We start from the raw sequence: 16,823 nt of genomic DNA, 5'->3' as shown, positions 1-16,823 counted from the left end.
GGCTGTTTTTAAAGAAACAGAAGCGGCAGAGCCCAGTCAAGTTCATAGTCGAATTCTGGCTCAGGCACTTGTTAGCTGCATAACCTGGGCAAGTTAGTTAACTTTTCCTAGCCTCAATTTCACCTGTAAGTGGTGCTAATATCTACTTTCAAAGGGCTGCTGAGAGGATTAAACGTAAACTTACCTTGTGCTAGTATACACTGAAGGCCTACTCCCACATCAATTTTTAAATATAGACTACATGAGTCCCAGAGTACCCAACCTGCTGCCATGGACCCTGCCCTGGATCCCACAGATTCCCAAAATTCAGTAACTAAAGTAACTCTTAGCACATTAAGAAGCTTTTAGGACCTTGTTCTGAATTGCTGATACCCATTCATTATTAGTGGTTAAATATTTAGAATATTTTCCTTGATTAAATGAAATAAAGCACAGTGCCTGGCACATAGAAAGGGCTCTAAGTCAGCTCTCTAATGTCTACAATATGATTTGACATGCAGCTGATTTATTTTTATCATCCAGATGTAATAACACTGTGTTTGACAGAAAAACAAGTATTAAGGCTAGAACTGATAAAAATAACTGTGCCAACTGTGGCAGGAAAAAAAAATGCGTAAATGTTGATTCAATTTCATGAGTTTTTAATTAACCCAGAAACAGAACGGCAGTAATAAACTAAACTTCGCTATTTTATCACCCAAAAAATAAAATCTTAATCCTTTTTTCTCCATTGCTGTTTCCCACCAGGATCTCCCCGGGCTTCCCACAACTCCCTTAGGAGCTCAGGGGTTTGTTATTCTTTGGAAGATACCTTGCTCATGAAATCACTCAAAAAAAGCACTGACACTGATATGAAGGAGACAGGGAGGGGAAGAGACAGAGGAAAAAGAGAGGAGAGAGAAAGAAAATTAGCTGTCAAAAATCAACAGTGCTTACTTACTCTTTTGAAAGGAATGTATAATCAACATGCTTCCCAAGAAAGCCAATGTCAGCCAGCTGCGGTGGCTCATGCCTATAGTCCCAAGTACTCAGGAGCCTGAGGCAGGAAGATCATGTGAGTCCAGGAGTTTGAGACCAGCCTGGGTAACACAGCATCATCACATTTAAAAAAAGAAAAAAAAAAAAAATAGCCTGCTCCTGTAGTCCCAGCTACTCAGGAGGCAGGAGGACTGCTTGAGCCCAGAAGTTCAGGGCCGCAGTGAGCTATGACTGTGCACTACACTCCAGAGCGAGACCTTGTCTCCTTAAAAAAGAAAAAGTCAATGTCAGAGTTGAAAAACTTTTAAAAAAATTTTCTTATTCTCAACCAAGTTCCCAAGGACACTCTGAAGAGGGACATTAGCTCTTTCCTTGCCTTTACATTATATATACCACAAGGCATCTTAAAATGTATCCATCCATCCCTATACCTCACCAGAAGTTTTTTAGCACTTCACTCTCCTGGTGTTTCAAGGACATACTCGTAAGATACATATTTTAAAAGATTTTTTGAATATTCAAATATTTATGTTCTTCACAGTTTTTCAAAGTTGAAGTCACAAGAATAAAACTTTCAAGAATGTCATTATGTTGCCCATTACACTTCAGAGCTATGTTGCCCTGTAAGATTAAAAATTTAGTTCCTCAGTCACATTAGCCCCATTTCAAGTACTTGACAGCCACATGTGGCTAAACCTGGTCTTTACACAGACTCTACAATACAGAAAGAGAAAAAATCATATTGACAGTACGAACTGCAAGAGAAGCAGCAATTCTGGAATAGGCAGACTCTTCTGATTTTTAAATGTTGGCAGTCATTTTAAAATGTACAGGATTATAATAAAAACAGTGCAGAAACCAGAGACTGGGGAGACCTGACAACTAAATGCAAGGTAGCATTATGCATCGGATCCTAGAATGGAAAGTCATTAATGGAAAAACTGGTGAGGTTAGTATCATTGTTGGTTTTTCAGTTTTGACAAATGTACCATGCTAATGTAAGATGTTAATAATGGAGGAAGCTGAATGAAGTGTGTATGAGAAGTCTCTGTACTATCTTTCCAACATTTCTGTAAATCTAAAATTATTTCAAAATACAAAGTTTAGTAAACACCACCACCACCAAGTGGGCCACATTTGCCCCTCAAGTCTCCAGTTTGTAATCTCTAACCACTGTGTGAACCCCAAACTATAAATACTACCTAGACAAATACATAGCACAGAAATAAAACAACACATTTCCATGAATCAGAAAAAATGTGAACAATTATGAAGAGAGACACCGTGAAAAGAAGGATGATGTGAGTGAAATCACTGGCAAAACAACAAAATGTATTCTGAAGTGACTTTCATATACTCAGCCTATCATTCTCAAGAGTTGTGGAAAAATCTAAAACAAAACCAAGAAGACTAAAAATGTTCATATTTTATGTAAGGCTAGAAAAAAATTACTTACATTTAGAAATGATATAAACACTAGGTACTCAAAGATGTTGAAGAAACAAATATCCATGGATCAGTCAAAAATCTAAGAATATAACCAAGTGCCCAAATTTGAGATTATAACAGCCTAAGAAACTGGAAAGGGAGATATCTACGGTAGTTGGAGAGACCCATTCGAGGATGAACTCTGAGAGGTTTAGGAAACCTGAAAGGCCTGATAAAGACATCTTTGGCTGAGAAACTGGATAAAAAAGAAACAAGAATGAACATGAAAGAGGTAAGAATGCTCTAAAAAGTAAAGAGTGATGAGAAACAGGCTGGTTAGGTCAAGGGAGGTTAGATTAATGAGGGCCTTGAAAGCTAAGCAAAGGAGTTTGGTCTTGAAGCAAGTATAACTAGGGACAACTTACCATTGCTATGTGGGGGAGAGGGGTGGGGAAAATAGAGTTTTAGGAAAATTAATTTGGTAACATTCCTACTAATTTGGCAATGTTGCTCCCTCCATTACACATCCTTGTAACTGTCTTAGACATTCCAAGTTCAAAGCCACAGCAGCACCTTCAATTCCTCTTCTGATCTCATCAGTTGTCAGTCCTGTCAATTATACCTCACACATCTGTCACCCACCTTCTACCTCTTCTGCCAAGACCTCAGTTCAAACCCTCATGACCCTCTCTAATCTCGCTTCTATTGGTGACTCTAGGCACTACTGGCAAAGTTAAGTTTCTAAAGCACAGCTTATGACCATGACATTCCAAACCCAAACACCTCTGCTGGCTTAACCAGCATGAAGCCCTGTGGCTCCCTCTATCTCCAAGCCTATATTCGGTCGCTTCCTCCCCAACTCTAGAGACAAAAGATGCATGTTGTATTCCCCATGCTGTCTACCTGCCTCCTCTGCTCACAATGCCTTTCTTCTCTTAGCTCTACCTTTCAAATTCCTACCTGTCTTCTAACCAATACTTTCCATGTACAGTAGTTGATAGCTTTAAAAAATGGAAAACAAAGTGAAACAAAGCACCATGTCACTCTGCTTAAGTCTTGAATGCCTCCTAACTGCCTGTCACATAAAAAGTCCAAGCTTGTTGGTACAAACAGCAAATAAATTAACCCACTTTTACCTGGCCCTACCTATCTTTTCAGCCTCAACCCTGCCCACTTATCACTGAGTATTTAACACTCTAGGAATACCACGACCGCGTACCACATCATGTTATGGAATACCACTACTGTAAGCCACATCATGTTATTTCTTATCTCTTTGCTTGAATCATGCTTGAACCATTTCATTCCTCTTTGAACCATTTCATTCCTTCATTCATCTTTTTTTTTGAGGGGTAAGATTATACTTTTGATAGAGCTTAAAATAAAAATTCAGAATCTTAAGGCCCAACAAGTTCAGCATCTGAGAGCTTTACACCTTTCATTACCAAGTAGTCAACTCCTGGGAGGGTGAAGAACTCCTGATTCAGGATCTGAGAGGAATTACTCTCCTGTTTCCTGCGAGGAAGTAGTCTCCTGTTTCCTTATCACTCCAGTGTCTTTTGCTTGGGGTCTAATGGGTGCTGTTCAACCTGACACAATGTATAAGGTTTGCAATCTACTATTCTAAGTGATAATACAGAGATGGATGTCACTAGCTGCCTATAAGGAGGAATGGGGGACATTCTTCAGAGAACAAGATATAAAGGAGGCAGAACTCCCAAGGATAGAGTGGGGTCCTAGAGGTTACCCCACACAAGAAGACTTTTAGAAGGAAGACTGAAGGAAAGATGCCTGTGCCCCAAGAGTCAAAACAAGGGAGTACATTAGGAAGCAGTGCTTACTCTTATCCTATGAGACAGCTTTAAGGCAGCTCTGAGGCAGTGCACTGTAAATGTGGTGACATACACCACAATAACCATGAAACCCCAAAGGACGACCCCAAGGTATGTCACTGAAGAAGTCTGAGCCCACCCATTTCTTTCATGCTCTTCTCTCTCCCATCCTTGAAATGAATAAAAATGCATATAAACAACCTTGCTTTAATGAAAAAAGGGATAAAAAATAGCTTTAAACAACGTACCTTTGATTTTTTGTTCAGTGGCCTAAAATAAAAACAAACAAACAAAAAACAATGTAAATATGAAACTGAAAGAAATGGACTGTTATGACAAAATGTTCATATATTACTATAAGACATATATACCTTTATTAAATGAGGAATTTCTCAAACAGATGAACTGCACAGGAAAAGATATGCAAGGAAAGCATGCTTTTCCCACAGATGTGCCCCATTATCCCTGATACTGTGTTTATTAATTTTAAAAACCTACTTTTTGTGACACTAAGCATAGAAGACATCACTGTATGACAGTATATAATTTTTTAAATGGGAGGTACACTTTTCTCATGTCCTTTAAAAATGATTTTTATACAAACTGTCACCTTTACATTTAATGGATTTAATATATTTTGTATGTTTAAATGGCTTCAAAAATTGTTGCAAGTGATAAAAAGATGAATTAAGTTTTCTGTAAGAAAAGCTGTATGTAATCACTTTAGCCAAATTAGTAATAAAATTAACTCCTGGAGGTTAGGCTGCTATTGCAATTAAACTTAGTCAACCTTTAAGTACCTATGTATTTCTGAGTGGAAAAAAATTTCAAACTAATTTATCACTTCTGACACATCTGACAATCCGTTAAAATTACTGTGATCAGAAGCTGAACTGACGTGAACTCTGCTTTCACTGCCTTCCAATGTCTGCTCTTCATTTTCTGACACCAAAACTGAGGAGAGGGGCTTAAGGACAGCAGGGTTGCCTCGAGGTGACTAGCTCAAACTCCCAAGGGCCTCAAAAAGAACCAGACAGAAAAGCCCAAGCAAAAAAATCAACCTGTTGATCAAAATCAATATTATGGGAATCCTGAAAATAACAGATACAAGAAGAGGAAGGCAGGTGAGAAATGACTATGTAACTGAATAACCAGGAGTTGTTTCTAAATGGCGATAAAGCTTTTCTTAGGTGCCATGTGGCATAATTCATTTTGCTTAGTTATATGAAATTACTGTTATCAAAGACACCATTTTAAATTATACTATTATAGGTATATATGGTAAAAGCTATAGTAATTACCCTAATATTGAAGCCACACCAAACATTAATCTTTCCCCAGAAAGCCAGGGAGTCTTGATCCACCACCTAAGCGCTTTGCTAAGTTTTAGAGCACTAGTGAAATACAAAATAATGGAGGCTCATCTTTTACTCTATGGATCAAAATTTAAATTAAAAAAAATTTTTTTTTGATGGAAAGACAATGCCAAACAACCAGTCAACTAGCTAACAACACTTTATTTGTTTCTGGAAAAATCATTTTTAAAATCTGAGAGTAGAAAAACAAGTCTTATTAGACAGAAATTAGTATATGAACACTTTTAGGTATCAGAAATGTCTGTCAAACAATAAGATGCATAATCTTCTGAAGCCAAAGAATTAGCAGAAAATTTCTTTTACATGTTGAAAGGCTTTAAAAAAAAAATTCAGAACATAGAAACAATAACCACATGAAAACCCTAAGTAGGCCAGGTGCAACTCGCGCCTGTAATCCCAGCACTTTGGGAGGCAGAAGACAGGCAGATGCTTGAGGCCAGGAGTTTGAGACCAGCTTGGCCAATATGGCGAAACCCCGTCTCTACCAAAAAAACAAAACAAAACAAAGTATACAGTGGGCTGGGCGCGGTGGCTCACGCCTGTAATCCCAGCACTTTGGGAGGCCGAGACGGGCGGATCACGAGGTCAGGAGATCGAGACCATCCTGGCTAGCACAGTGAAACTCCGTCTCTACTAAAAAATACAAAAAAATTAGCCGGGCGAGGTGGCGGGCGCCTGTAGTCCCAGCTACTCGGGAGGCTGAGGCAGGAGAATGGCGTGAACCTGGGAGGCGGAGCTTGCAGTGAGCTGAGATCCGGCCACTGTACTCCAGCCTGGGCGACAGAGCGAGACTCCGTCTCAAAAAAAAAAAAAACAAAGTATACAGTGTTGCTCTTTTAGGCCTTACAACATAAAGGATATATGCTACAAAACTTCTTTGGAAAAAGTTGCTTCAAAACAATGGTCAATTCAGTATTCTGTCATCTACAGAGAATGGCCCCATGGAGACACCTAAGGTGTGTCTGCCCCTAAGAATCGGATTTAATGTACGGAAGGAATGAAAGTAATATTACAGAAACCAAGAGCTCTTCAGAGAATAGGAAGAAACAGAACTAAGAGTTCTACTTCTTTAGAACAGGTTTTTGCGGGCTGGTCTAGAGACCTAGTACGTTACTCAAATTATTAAAAAGAATTTTCGAGGTGGGGTCAGTCATTTTAAGAGTAATTGTCTGCACTATCCAAAACAATAGCCACTAGCCACATGTGGCTACCGACCACTGACTGAAATGTGGCCAGTCTGAACTGAGATGAGCAAATTACACACCAAATTTCTAATATTCGGTATTTTTAAAAGAAAAAAAATGCCTTATTAATAATATTTTACACTGACTACATGTCAAAATAGTAACTTTTTAGCTATATTAGATTACATAAAATATATTAAAATTAATCTTGACTGGTTGTTTTCACTTTGAAATGATCTGATCATTTAAACCCTCTGGGTCTCAGTTTCCTAATCTCTCAAATGGACAAAATAATTGTCCTGCTTACCTTTCAGGGTTATTAGGAGGGTCAAATAATAAAATGTGAAAGTTTTTTTTGAAAAACTATACAATACCACTTCAAATGTGAAGTATCACTGTAAATCCTCTCACACAGATAATTAAAAGATTCTGGCCAATCTAGAAGCAAAATGATTTCCATATTTAATATATTATTCTTTTAAAAAAAAAATCTGAGCCATGGTTCCACAAGCAATGATCACAACTGCCTCCTTCATTACTGAAGAGAGCAGTGCAGTGGCAGAGCACAACACTCCACTTGCTTTGCCTGTCAGGCACTGCTTGTCCCAACAACATGGTCCTGAAGCACACTTCAGTGGTTAAGACCTCAGGATCTAAAGCCTGACCGCCTACCTGGCTCTGCCACTTACACTGTGTGACCATGGTCAAGTGTGTTAACTTCTCTAAAGCTCAGTTTCCTCATCTATAGAACTGTGGCAAAAACACCCGCCTCAGAGTTGTAAGGTTAAAGGGATTTAACTCATATAAAAGCACTTAGGACAAAGCCTGACGTATAGAAAGCATCCAGCAGACATCAGCTGCTGCTGTGGCGCTGGTGGTTGCTATCTTCAGCCCTACCTGCCGGTGCTTTGTACCGGCTCTCACTGTTGGAAACAAGCTGACTCTACATTCATCCCGCGTCCAGGTCTTGTTTTTCTTCTTTTCTAATCATCTACAATGTCTTAACAGTGCCAAGTATTATAACCTGATATTAAGAATAAATAATTAATCCAGTTCAATTCACTGATTTTAAATGAGATACCTAGTGCTCAGAGAGCTTTCCTATGACTTAGCAATCACCACTCAGTCTAGAATCCAGATCTGTTGACTAAAATGGGTTTTAAAAAAGAGGAAAAGAGAAGTGTAAGGTGCAACAAGGGGCAAGACTGTAAGAGAACACCTAACTGCCCTTGATGAGAGCACAACTCAGGCCTGGTCATGTTACCACCAAGGTTACTGAGAAAATTTACTAATGAAGCTGCTGAATATGATCCTCAAAAATGGCAATAAAGCTGGAAGCTCTCTAAAACCTAGGTCTCATTTAAACTTGAATTTAGTATATTTAAGTCAATAACACCTATAAAAATCCCTTCAGCTCTTAACACAGTAACAGCAAAAAGTCCATGGATGTTGAAACATTCTCAACACCAAAAGATCCCAACTTGTATTGTTGGTTCCCCTTGGCCCTCAACCATTATATGCTTTCTAGGAACTACAACTGCATGCTTAAAGTAAAGGCTACACTAAACTATCCCTCTATAATTAACCTATTTCTCAATCTCCATTTTCCTCCTCGTTACATTTCCCTTAAGATTCCTTCAAGAAATTTCTTCTAAAAACAGAACCTGGAGAGAAATCCATGGTAACCTACTGCTACTACTGTCACCCCTCTCCTTTTTTTAAAGTATAGAACCTACATTTCCATGCTCTATCAAATTATTTTCTAAGCCCAAGAATCAGAAAATAACAACCCTGGTTCTTAGATATGAAACAGAAGAGAGTGTTATACATAATCTTTGATTAAAAGGCTTTTCAAAAAATTTTAAAAACAAAAGTCATGGGTCTCCATGTTAATTACAAATGTATTGGGGCTGAAATATAATAAAAATCACCGTTTTTAACGTGAAAAAGCTCTTTTAAAGAATCTAAATATTTAAATTAATATTTAAATGACAGGATAATAAAAACTATCATAATGAAAATACTGTTGAAGGCCTTGATGGTGTCTAATTGTTTTTATAGGAACTTATGTTATCTGGCTTTTTACTTAAAATAGAAAATAACCCATGGTGTTAATTTAAAAAAAAAAACCCACAGTGGCTACTGGGGACTATTAAATGTATGCATTTTCAGTATTCATGGCATAAGAACCTATTTTATGCCCTATTATAAAAATTATCACAATATATTATTTCCCAATTTTAAAGTTCACCTTTATATGACAAAAAACAAAGCAACGTATAAGCTAATGTTCTGCATGAAAAGGATAAAGTCATGGCACAGGGTTTTGGCAAAGCACCAGCTAGAGGAGAGAAATTTCAATTATACTCCTGGTTCTGTCACCATGATGAAACCAAGGTCAATCACTTAATTCATTCTAATGCTTAGGTTCCTTATATTAAAGATGAACAAATGTATTAGAACAGGTAATACCTGACCTTTTCAAAAATAAGAAAATATAAATTACATAAAATAGACTTTTTACTGTAGTGAGTTTATATGCCAACATTTATATAAATGGGCCTGCCCACCTGGCTCATGTAGATATCTGCCTGGATACACCTGCTGGCTCCTACTAGAGACAAAAAAAACAGTTCCAGGAAACCTGTCTTAAAAACCCTATGACTCACAATTCCTCATATGGGCTATAAAGAGTGCCATTTGGGGGTTTTCTTTTCTTTTCAAGAGCTATCTGGTAACACTCTAAGGAAATACCAGCTGTCCTCACTTCACCAACAGGTTGTATTCAAATTCAGTTGTAAGCTGATTATTTGAAATTTGGAGAACAGTCTAATTTACAGTAGTGGCCCAGCCTGCTAAACTTAACATTTATTAGAGGTATTAAACCTTCCTTTATATTGTGTTCATTGGGCAGATACTATTGATGTGTCTATGAGACACACAGGAATACCCTATCAGTGCCGAAGATCTGGCAAAAGAAGGAAAAACTTCTTATATCCATAAGCTTCTGATGATGGTTCTAGTAAGGACATGGTTGAGGTGAGAGACTGGAACCACGGGGTGAGACAGGAATGAAGTGGGCAACAGTAAGAAAAGCTGTCACTTCAGATTTGGTGAGAAGTCAAATGGCACAATAATCACCATTCATGTGTTAGAGGCTTATTTATAAGCTGCCTACACATAAGTGACCACCTATACTGACTTGGTGATTTAGAGATTTAATTTATACAAGAATGTAAAGATGTACTTGTAACAAGTAGAGCCATTGCTGTATATGTTACACTTTAAAATTATATTCACAAAAACACAATATTTAAAGATATCATTCAAGTGACCCCTTTCTTAAAATTTCTCAGTAAATAGAATAAATTCCAAACAAATACACTTATATATTGTCTTAGGCCTCTTCTCTAGCCATTTCACATACATTCTGACTTATCAGCTAATTCTTGAACTCCTTAGACACAGGGACCAACAGAGCCTAATTCAACACTCAGATGCTTGCCAAACTACTGAATCTACATAAAGTATACCCAAGCATCCTTTTCAATAAACCTCTTAAGTTTCTTAGAAGCTCTTTTCATTGGGCAAATGGCCTTTCACACCATGGAACAAGAGTCTGATAAGCCTTTACCCCTTTACCTTTACTCAGACTTACAGAGGACACAACTTTCTCATAAGAAATCCCGAGCAATGACCAACCAGACTGCAAAGACTGTCCTACATAAACAGCCTCTGACAGACGCCCAAGGCATCGGTCAATGCCAAACCATGAGAAGCCTACCAAAACCCTAACCATTTCATATACCTATGCATCCCTTCCCAGGCACCCCTAAGAGCAACCAAAAGGCAGGTGTCTAGGGCCACATCATCTCCTCTCATCTCATACTTAATTCTCCTTCCTAATACTTGCTGATGACACCCCTAGGCTCAGGACATGTAGAAATGAATTATTTATCATTTCCCCTTTCCTTGTATCCCCCAGCCTGATTAACTCCTCTCAAATGTAGTCACTCATCTGGAACCTGCGAATCAATGTAAGTTGACTCTCCCTCTATATCCTTTAAACAAAGTCTGGGGGTTACTTTAATAGTCCCTTCACCAGTATTTCACACTCTGGTATCTACCCCTTCTAATCCAATTCCACAATTTTCCAAGGTAAACATACTAAAATACAAATTTTTATGTCACTCTACTAAAACATTTTCAGCATTTTCCCCGAAGCCCTGAGAAAACCTCCTAGCCTTTCCTAGCTCAACTCTTCAGAGTTCTACCCTCAGTTCCCTCCCTTTCCCCCAAGCAAAACCCATCCTTTAACACATACAGGCTACCATGTATTTCTGAGTTTTCACTGTTTGGAATCCTTTTCTATTCTGCTCCTTATTCACCTAATTTCAACTCTAAGGAAACTTCTCTGTTCCTCTGCCCCATCTCAGCCTGAGTTATGCACCTCTCTCTCTGTACTGCAACAGTTCCCCATAAATGCCTCACCTGCCACTTTTATAGCCTGTGTTTTCCCCTATTAAATAATGTGGACATAAGTATCTTGCTAGAGTCTACATTCAATTCCTAGCACAATGCCTGGCTCAAAAGAGGCATATATAAGAAATCAAAATAATTTTTCATTAGAATAGAGAATTGAAACAGTAATTTCACTAGGTCTTTTAGAACATTTTAATGTCTTGAAACCTTGACATAGTAGGAGATGAGTGTCCATTTAGTTAACTATTATCAGCTTTTAGTATTAACAATTTGGAAAATTTTTAATAATTACAGATTAAAAAAAATTTTTTAACTTACTTTGCATTTAGTTATAGTTTCCTATACTACATTAGCTAGTAAACAATAATGCCCTTGCAGTAAACAATGTCCTAGGTTTATTTTAAGGTTAATGTACACTGCAAACTTTAAAAATCAGCCCAGGTACTAAATAAAGGGGGAAAAAGAAACTGACACTTTACTTCCTATTATGTCTATTATGTTTTCCTTTAATACTCTATTTCTATATTACATATAATAACACTTAATTCAACCCTCATTTAACAAAACACAAGGAAACTAAGGCCCAGAGAGGCTAAATAAAATTTAAGGTCACACCATTCTATGTGCTATGTGGGAGAGTGAGATTTCAAATCCTCTCAACTTGGCTACAAATTCCATGCTCTTCCCACTTATAAAATGATATTATTATGAAACACCTAGGAATAGCTATTTGAAAGATAAAGATCTATAAAACGTACTTACGTACTTACCTTTGAAAAACTATTGGCAAGATTAATAACTATGCATTAAATTGTACAAACTCAGCAAGTTACTTTGTATGCATATTCAAAGACATTAAATATTAAAATGAATCTCCATTAAAACTAAAACATTAAATCAAATAAATGCCTTAAAAATCTGTAAGAGTAATTTTCTTTTTAATTCTATGTTTAAACTGCTTAATATAAATAGTTTATACACATACTACCTTCTTTTGAGCAGCTTCCTTCTTTTTCTTGTCGTCTTTTTTCTTTTTCTTTTCTTCCATCAACTGTTCTTCTTCTTGCACTAAATCCCTGAACCACACAGTTGCAATTAACTTTCCCAAAATGTATTGAGAGATAAAAATAATGTTGCATACAGGTTCATTTTCACTTTTTCACTCTTATTAGAAGACATGGCAAATTATTATTTTATCATTCACTGAAAACACAACTTGCAACCTAACCCTAACTATATAGCCACTATATGGTACAATTCACTTTAATAAGCCACAAGTAGTACAACTTTTATCTCAATATCATATCAAGGAAGACAACCTAAAATTAGCAAATTTTACATTGGGAAACAAGCAATTTCCTCCAATCCTAGAATGTAAACTTCATTTAAGCTGGAGTTACCTTGCTACTGGCCCCAAGTATCAATTAGTAGCTAATGGCAACGCCTGAGACCTCCTCACAATCCCCTCTCACCTAGGTTTCTGGAAGCTACCTTTAGTTTTCCTTGCCCTAAATAGCTTTGTAAATATTTTTAGAACATAACTTAATAATCTTAATAATAAATAGGTGACTTGTATTTCAGCATTACAACAATTTCATATTCCACAAACATTACAAAGTATTCTATCAATTCTTAGGAAACAATAATGTACTCTTGTTTGTTTTGAGACGGAGTCTTGCTCTGTCACCCAGGCTGTAATGCAGTGGCGTGATCTCTGTTCACTGCAGCCTCCGTCTCCCGAGTTCAAGCGATTCTCCTGCCTCAGCCTCCCAAGTAGCTGGGACTTTACAGGCGCCTGCCACCATGCCTGGCTAATTTTTGTATTTTTAGTACAGACAGGGTTTCATCAAGTTGGCCAGGCTGGTCTCAAACTCCTGACCTCAAGTGATTCGCCCACCTCGGCCTCCCAAAGTGTTGGGATTACAAGTGTGAGCCACCGCGCCTGACCTATTAATGTATTCTTCATATTAGTTTGTTTAAATTTTTAAAATCTCAAACAGTTAAAGTTGTCAACAGAACTTCTGGTTCAGGATTTCAAAGTGACAGACTGGGCAAATGTGTTTCAGGAGACAGGTTATTACCTTTCAGGGGAAAAGGTTATTACTTTTTTATTCTATTCAAAGCTGATAAGCAAAAGCAAAAGCCACCCCACCCAAGAATAAACACAAGAGCAGTCTGAAATGGATGTTTTAGGTACCATCCTTTCTGGTGGAGCTCTAGAGAGGTTCCAGAAGATCAGAGCAAGCAAGCATGAGGCAAAAAGACTGTCTAAGGAATAGAAAAGCCATAGCTACTCAACCCCTCCCACCCACTTTCCATTCAGATGCCTACACGGCCAACAGGTAGTAGCTGCTTCTAAATGCAGCCTAAAGCCAAATAAATACTCTCTAAAGAAACAAAACCTTCCACAGGAGTCTGTTAGGTGCTTGGATGGGTTTGGTTGCCCCAGAATAAAGCCCATCTTATTGGAGGCTGCTGCCACTCCCTCCATCACAGAGTAAAGTAAAGCCTGCCAATCAACACCCTTCACACAGATCAGCCTTCCCATTCACGGAAGGAGTCGACTGGGCAAAGAAACCTTTGCAAAGGTGGAAGAAATTCACTCCAGCTACCTATAGTCATCACCCTAAAGTCTAGACCCTAAACCTTCACTCATAATATCAACAACCAAAATCACCAGTCACCCAAAGAAAAGCATCACACAAAATGAAAATACCTAACTCTGCCCTGAGGAAGTTTTCCAGAGAGGACACTAAGAATATCAGGCAGACAAGGAGAGGTTTGGAGATATGAACTAGACATTTGGGAAGCTGCACATTATTTATCCAGGCTGGAATGCATATGGCAGTAGGGATGTCAAAGAAGATAAAAGGAGAAAGATAGGCAAGTGTCTAAGAAACTGGAAGGGGTTGCTACGGGTGCACTGCAATGAGATTAAACAAAATTTAAGTTGGCTTTGCTGATGGAACGGACTGAAAAGAGATGCAGACACTGAAAAATGAAATGAATGACATTATGCACAATTGATAAAAACTTAGTAAAGTACAGGACTACTAAAATCAGCTAAAAGGATAACTGGAAGAAGAGTATGATAACTGTTGCTATATTTCGCTGTCATTTTGTTACAAGCAGACTGTCATGTGGCTAATGGAGTAACATAACAGATTCCTGCCAACTGTGGCCGTGACTCACTCTCTTTTGAATTCCGTGTGCAGGAGGTAGTAAGACTGAACAAGCTCAGTCACATTACAAACCCAGGGAAGGCAAGGAGCAAGACAGTCACAGCATATGAGAGCAGCAGAGTAAAATCAGTAAACAACGGCAACTAGATTACACCACTGTCATGTTACCTACCCCGAGACACGCAGAAGTCAAGATTAAAAGCTGATTACTAGCTCAAAATACTTAATCTTCTTCAGTCTCTTGTTTCTTCATGAAAAAACTGGGGACAAATGACCATACATGTCAATGTCTTAGTATTTTTATAAGAATTAGGACTGCTTACTTAGCACAAAGCTTATCTAGTAAGCACTCAATTGCCTAGTCATGAACCCAACTCACCAGTCCTCAGTGGCACCCAAAAGGTTGTCTTTACCCTACTTGTGTCAAAATATCACAGGTACTTGGGTACTTATTCAGAAACATCTAGCATCGCCGGGTGCGGTGGCTCAAGCCTGTAATCCCAGCACTTTGGGAGGCCGAGACGGGCGGATCACGAGTTCAGGAGATCGAGACCATCCTGGCTAACACGGTGAAACCCCGTCTCTACTAAAATACAAAAAAAAATTAGCCGGGCGAGGTGGCGGGCGCCTGTACTCCCAGCTACTCGGGAGGCTGAGGCAGGAGAATGGCGTGAACCTGGGAGGCGGGGCTTGCAGTGAGCTGAGATCCGGCCACTGCACTCCAGCCTGGGCAACAGAGCTAGACTCCGTCTCAAAAAAAAAAAAAAAAAAGAAACATCTAGCATCTGCAGCATTTGTTCTTCATGTTCTGCTGTGAATTACAGACATGTCCTTTTCTGATCTTTTTTGTCACTATAATTTTACTCCATCTATTGGTCTCTATCCGGAGTATTTTGTCCTTTCTCAAACTTCATTTTCAAGACTTTCTGATGAGGTTACTAGCAAGTGTTTTCCTGGCCAAAAATATCCCCCTTAGTACTTAAAAGATGTACCACACATTTCTTCTCGAGGAAATATCACAATATCAGATACTGTAAGCACAGAGGGGAGTAAGTTCTGTTCTTCAACACCATCATCACAGCCAACCAGTCATACCTTTTCCCATATCTCCTCCTTCAGAAAGCCAACTGAAAAAAAAAAAAACAAAAAACAAAAAAAACAAAACTTGTGCCCAAACACGTCAGCTTCCAGGAGTTAAATGTTCATAGAGACTCAATTAAGACATCTGACTATATCATTTACCACAACTATCAAGAGGAGTAAGGGCTGATGGATCTGAAAGGCCTAAGTGGGCCACTCTGTTTGATGCACCTGCCACCAAGACAACACTCCAATTAGCAATCATTCATGCCCTGAAGGCTACTTTGCAGGATACCTCACATCTGTAAGTTCTATGTATCTACCTCGTCTGTAAAAACCAGACTCCCCTTTTATCAGAACTTATGTCCTGCATCTCATGTATAAAGCCTTTGAGGTGGCTGTAAAAGTCAATGACACTGAGGGAACTTTCTAGGAAGATGGAAATGTTTTCTAACTTGATTGGAGTGGTAGTTACAAGGGTGTATACGTTTCTCAAATCATTCATCTATACACTCAACATTTAAATGTTACTGTATGTAAACTGTATTTTAAAGTTGATTTCATACATTGACTAGGGGAAATACAATATCTGGATCTGAAAAAACAAACAGATCAAGATTAGGATGGTACATTACACACAACAAATCAAGCTAAGCTTCAAATTTTGCCCACATCTTCCAGTAGCCACTACAAATGATTTACTTGTACTGTTCAAGAATGCGTTTCTGGCCGGGTATGGTGACTCAGGCCTGTAATCCCAGCAGTCTGGGAGGCCAGGAGTTTGCGAACGGAATGGGCAACCTAGAGAGAGTCTGTCTCTATTTCAAGGGCCTATCAAGGCGGCAGGGTACACCTGGGGGTGAGAATGCCCCTTCCTATTCTTGTGCTTCCTGACACTTGCTGGTCAATTTTTCCCACATTCCCAGCACTGAATATCATTAAAATTAATCCCTTTTGAAGGGTACTCTTGTACACGCTATTGGAAGTATGTATGAACTAGCACTAAGCTTCTAGTGAGCAATTTGGAAGTATCTATTCACAACGAAATTTTAAATGTCACTATCTTATAATCCATCAATTCAAATCTAAGCCTCTGAAAAAGGAACTGTGCAAAGATAGACACTGCAGCATAAAATCATAACCAAAAACCAATCAATAGGGAAAAGTTAGATCATCCTGTAATCACACCAAGGAATATTACACAGTAATTTTAAAGTGGGGCAAAGGGTGGATTTCCATGGTGTACAGAACCAGCTCCCAATAGAAACCTCAAGCACTAAA

The 16,823-nt window shown here is 38.4% G+C and overlaps 1 protein-coding gene across 50 annotated transcripts in view; it reads right to left on the bottom strand.

Annotated features, from left to right (window-relative positions):
* The window catches only part of TNRC6A (trinucleotide repeat containing adaptor 6A), a 214,554-nt gene that overhangs the window by 68,049 nt on the left and 129,682 nt on the right, over positions 1-16,823 (bottom strand). For 17 of the 50 annotated variants that reach the window (XM_074028161.1, XM_065536681.2, XM_074028165.1 and 14 more), the window contains exons 1-3: positions 12,269-13,579; positions 9,369-9,412; positions 4,487-4,508 (exon numbers count right to left, since the gene is read on the bottom strand). The exons of 9 other annotated variants lie outside the window; for them this stretch is intronic. In XM_074028161.1, coding sequence (XP_073884262.1) covers positions 4,487-4,508; positions 9,369-9,412; positions 12,269-12,419 — 217 coding nt within the window. In that variant the 5' untranslated portion in view covers positions 12,420-13,579. Of the gene's footprint in view, positions 1-4,486; positions 4,509-9,368; positions 9,413-12,268; positions 13,580-16,823 lie in introns of those variants that run through there. 24 more of the 50 variants (XM_015442277.4, XM_045381779.2, XM_065536688.2 and 21 more) reach the window with 6 other exon arrangements.

This window comes from Macaca fascicularis, chromosome 20, assembly GCF_037993035.2.
Source record: "Macaca fascicularis isolate 582-1 chromosome 20, T2T-MFA8v1.1".
Lineage (NCBI taxonomy): Eukaryota > Metazoa > Chordata > Mammalia > Primates > Cercopithecidae > Macaca > Macaca fascicularis.
Note: the sequence above shows the minus strand (reverse complement) of the source record. Positions and strands in the feature narration are given on the sequence as shown.